General features: G+C 54.0%; 1 protein-coding gene across 1 annotated transcript; it reads right to left on the bottom strand.

Annotated features, from left to right (window-relative positions):
- Positions 1 to 928: 928 nt before the first annotated feature.
- LOC134434469 (olfactory receptor 14A16-like) lies at positions 929 to 1,861 on the bottom strand. Its single transcript, XM_063183121.1, has one exon. The coding sequence runs from the start codon at positions 1,859 to 1,861 to the stop codon at positions 929 to 931; it is 933 nt and encodes a 310-aa protein (XP_063039191.1).
- Between the last annotated feature and the right edge of the window lie 2,438 nt (positions 1,862 to 4,299).

Raw genomic sequence — 4,299 nt, 5'->3', positions numbered from 1 at the left:
GGGATGCTTCCCCTGCTCTGTGCAATGCAAACAGGGGCGGCTGAGCCAGTGCTGCCGTGTCTGTGCCTGCAAGGATGGGGCACCTGTGTGAGCTGGGGAGAGGCCAGGGCTGCAGAGGGGGGATGTTGTTGGCAGCTCCATGAGGACGCTCTGGGACACTGCCCTGGGCTGTGCAGCTCACTGGGGATGGATCAGCCCCTGCTCTGCTGCTCCTTTCCGTCTGCCCCAGGGCCCTTGCAGAGACCCAGCCATGCTGTTTGCCCCCAGCCTGCCCACGGCCAGCCTGGGGCTGCTCACGGGGGTTTTCTGTGCTGAGAATTGGCCTGGGCGTGTCCTTGAGAGAGCCTGGGCAAGGAGCCTGGAGCCCCCAGGCCCTTGCCTGAGGCGTCAGCGCTGCCCCAGCAGTGCCCATGGCCTGTCCCTGCTGCAGCCCCGGCAGTGCCACCCCCAGGACTGTGCCCGGCCCCGAGAGCACTCAGGCCCTACAGCAACACCAGGGCCACCTGGGCAGCGGGGCAGGGCCACGGCAGCAGCACTGGCAACACCAAGTCCTGCTGCTGCTGCTGGGCACAGCTGCTGTGGCAGCAATGATCTTCCCCCAGCTCTGCACACAGACATTGCTGCCGCAGTTCCACAGAAGGCAACAAAAGAGGCATCTCTGGTGAAAAATCTCTGATGAGAGGATCTCTGCTGGCAGGTTATTTAGTTCATCTGAAGCCACCAAGGGCACAGCTACTCATTGACATAGTCTGGGGCCACAGCAAATGTTGAAAGAAACAAAATGAAATATGGCACAAACAATTGCATTTTTGTGGACAATATTAAAAAAATGTTAAAGGAATGAAAAGAATTAACCAACCACCAATCCCAACAAGAACTATCAAAGTTGATTGTTATTACATGTAACTTGGAGAAACTGGCCAGCGGTTTAATGTTTCTGAAACCACCCAATTATCTGTGTCCAGACTGCAGCCTTGAGCTCCTGGTTCCTCAGGCTGTAGATGAGGGGGTTCAGGGCTGGAGGCACCACCGAGTACAGAACTGACAAGGCCAGATCCAGGGATGGCAAGGAAATGGAGGGGGGCTTCAGGTGAGCAAATGTTCCAGTGCTGACAAACAAGGAGACCACGGCCAGGTGAGGGAGGCAGGTGGAAAAGGCTTTGTGCCGTCCCTGCTCAGAGGGGATCCTCAGCACAGCCCTGAAGATCTGCATATAGGAGAAAACAATAAACACAAAACAACCTAATGATAAACTGCTAGTAACCACAAGAAGTCCAAGTTTCCTGAGATAGGATTTGGAGCAGGAGAGCTTGAGGATCTGGGGAATTTCACAGAAGAACTGGCCCAGGGCATTGCCGTGGCACAGGGGCAGGGAAAATGTGTTGGCTGTGTGCAGCAGAGCATTGAGAAAGGCACTGGCCCAGGCAGCTGCTGCCATGTGGGCACAAGCTCTGCTGCCCAGGAGGGTCCCGTAGTGCAGGGGTTTGCAGATGGACACATAGCGGTCGTAACACATGATGGTCAGGAGTGAAAACTCTGCTGCAAGAAAGAAGATTAGTAAAAATAGCTGTGCAGCACATCCTGTGTAGGAGATGTTCCTGGTGTCCCAGAGGGAATTGTGCATGGCTTTGGGGACAGTGGTGCAGATCATGCCCAGGTCAGTGAGGGCCAGGTTGAGCAGGAAGAAGAACATGGGTGTGTGCAGGTGGTGGCCGCAGGCTACGGCGCTGATGATGAGGCCGTTGGCCAGGATGACAGCCAGGGAGATGCCCAGCAAGAGGCAGAAGTGCAGGAGCTGCAGCTGCTGCGTGTCTGCCAATGCCAGCAGGAGGGAGTTGCTGATGGAGCTGCTGTTGGACATTTGTGCTGTCTTTACATGGTGATCTGTAAAAAAAGAAATGATGGGATATCTGGGCTTGGAGAGGACTTTAAATATCCCAGCACAGCTCGGGGGCACTTTCCCCCCACTACCTGCTAAGGGCTCTCCCTGCCAGCAGCTGCTTCCCTGTGCCCAGGGCTGGACCCTGCCAGTGCTGCCAGAGCCCAGCCCAGCCCTGGGGGCTCAGCTCTGCCCTGCAGACCCCTCCCAGCTCAGGCACTGCCCAGGGGATGCTCTGGCTCTGCAGGCTCTGATGGCAACGTCAGAGTAACGCCAAGGAGGCTGTAAAAATGACACTGATGCAGCCTCTAAGGGGTCCTGTGGTGATTGCTGTTGCTGCCTGCTTTATTCAGATCTGAGAGTATTTTTTAATTTTTCTCAACCTGAACTGAGAGATGAATATCTGTGTGCAATTTCCAACCCAGAGCAGTGGATTAAAAAATCAGGAAATCCCCTTCTATGCAGCCCCTGCCTTCCTGTGCTCCCTGTATAATCTACTTGGAAATGTCCTGGAGTTAAATGTCATGCTGGAAGCAGTCCTGACCAATGCAGCATCCTCCCCACACAAGGAGAACACTTCCAAGCCTTACCAGCTGTCTCCTCCCACCCAGATCTTGTCCCCCAGTGCTGGGAGCAGCTGCCAGGGCTGGCTGAGAGCTGTCCCTGGCAGGCAGCAGAGTCCCTGCCCCAGCACAGCACCCTGGGATGCAGAACCCTTCTCTGCAGGACAGCCCTGGGCACCCCTGGCTGCTCTGCACAAGAGACAATCAGAGAATGTACTCACAGGGTCTGTAGGCTTTGGGATGTTCCAGCTTTAGGAGATGGCTCCAGGAGCTGCAGCTGCATTGTCCTGCAGCCAGAGGTTCCTGTGCCAAGGGCTGGCAGTGATTCTGCCCCAGGCACTTCTCAACCCCTTTCCAGCCCTGACTGATTGAAGCTCTCTGTGCCTCTGTGCTGTGCCCGGGGTGGCTGCAGGCAGAGCCCCAGCCCTGCTGGGCTGGCAAAAGAGCTGCTCATCAAGAGAAATGTGCTTTTGAAGCTCTTCTTGTTTACCAGGAGCTGCCTCTGTGCCAGCAGCCCAGCCCAGCTCAGCAGTACAGACACAGCACCAGGACTTTAATGAGCCTCTGGGGCTTTGTGCTCAGGCCCTGAACATCAGTCCCTGAGAGGGAGCTGAAGAAACCTCTCCAGAACTCCAAGTCAGAATCCAATTTCAAAGTTTCTTGGAATTTTAATGGGTCCCACTGAGGTACAAAACTGACAAAGTGTCCCCAGGCCCCAGGCAGAGCAGAGAACTGGAGGCAGTGATGGCAGGTGGGGACAAAGAGAAGCCAAGTCTTGGTGCCCTGGGGCACAGCAGGGTCCGTGCCACCAAGGTCTGGGAGGAGACGCCTTGTCCTGAGGCCCTGGGGCCTCCTGGCACAGCCCCAGCCAGGCTGGGCACTGTCAGCCCCTTGTCCTGCCCTCAGCATCCCCCCCTAGCCCACATCCCTGTGGCCTCAAGAATCTGCTGGAAGGAATCCCTTAGGAGCCTTGCTCAGGAATGGCCCTGGGGGCTCCTCAATGCTCCCAGGGACTGCAGGTTTTTCAAAGGACTTTGGGTTTTGCTTTGGCCTTGCAGTCTCTGAGAGCTTTGTGCAATCATGACCTCCAATTATCTGCTGTAATTAGTCCCTGGAGAGGCGTTGTCAGTAACAACATTCAGTGGGGGTCATTAATACTTCAAGGTACTTCAGTTATTTTATGGTACTTGGTCCACCCTCCTCCAAACACCTGATGCTTCTACACCCCACACTGACTTCATTGACATTCACCAGGGCCCGGATGAGAGCTATATCAAGTTCATAAAGCACCTTATGAAAGCCCTGGAAAAACAGGTAGATGATCAAAAGGTCCAGGATTATCTTATTAGCAAATTAGCTTTCTGTAATGCCAGTATTGACTGCAGAAAGGTTCTTCACAGCCTCCCCCTTGACACTGAGTCTACCATTGCTCAGATGGTTGATGCTTGCATTTGCCAAGCCCTCTCAGACCGTGACTCTAGCCTAGCCAAGGCCACCAGCCAGGGTGCAATTGAAATGCTGGTTGCAGCAAACGTGCTTCCCCACAATACAGAATGTAATAAAGGCAGTGGAAACTGTAATAACTGCAGGAAAACTGGGCATGTAGCAAAAGACTATAAATATGAGAATACTGTTCTGGTTTTTTATCCAGCCCTCAGTCCTACAGCCATTACCCAAACTGTTCCTGAAGCCAACAGCACTACCAGCCCTCAGGAAACTCCCAGCGGAGCATGAAATGACACCAAATATGAAGTTATTCTGTCCCACCCCTCAACTGGTGAGAGATGTCCTAGGTTAGAATATAAAGATCTATTCTATTCCCATCTTCAAGAGCTGTTGAAACAGGAGGGGCATTGT

This window comes from Melospiza melodia, unplaced genomic scaffold, assembly GCF_035770615.1.
Source record: "Melospiza melodia melodia isolate bMelMel2 unplaced genomic scaffold, bMelMel2.pri scaffold_37, whole genome shotgun sequence".
NCBI classification, from domain to species: domain Eukaryota; kingdom Metazoa; phylum Chordata; class Aves; order Passeriformes; family Passerellidae; genus Melospiza; species Melospiza melodia.
The sequence above is the reverse complement of the archived record's forward strand: the minus strand, read 5'-3'. Positions and strand labels throughout refer to the sequence as shown.

What these genes read in the sequence shown, in the direction of transcription:
- LOC134434469 (XM_063183121.1), bottom strand. Translation starts at nt 1,861, where the DNA reads ATGTCCAACAGCAGCTCCATCAGCAACTCCCTCCTGCTGGCATTGGCA.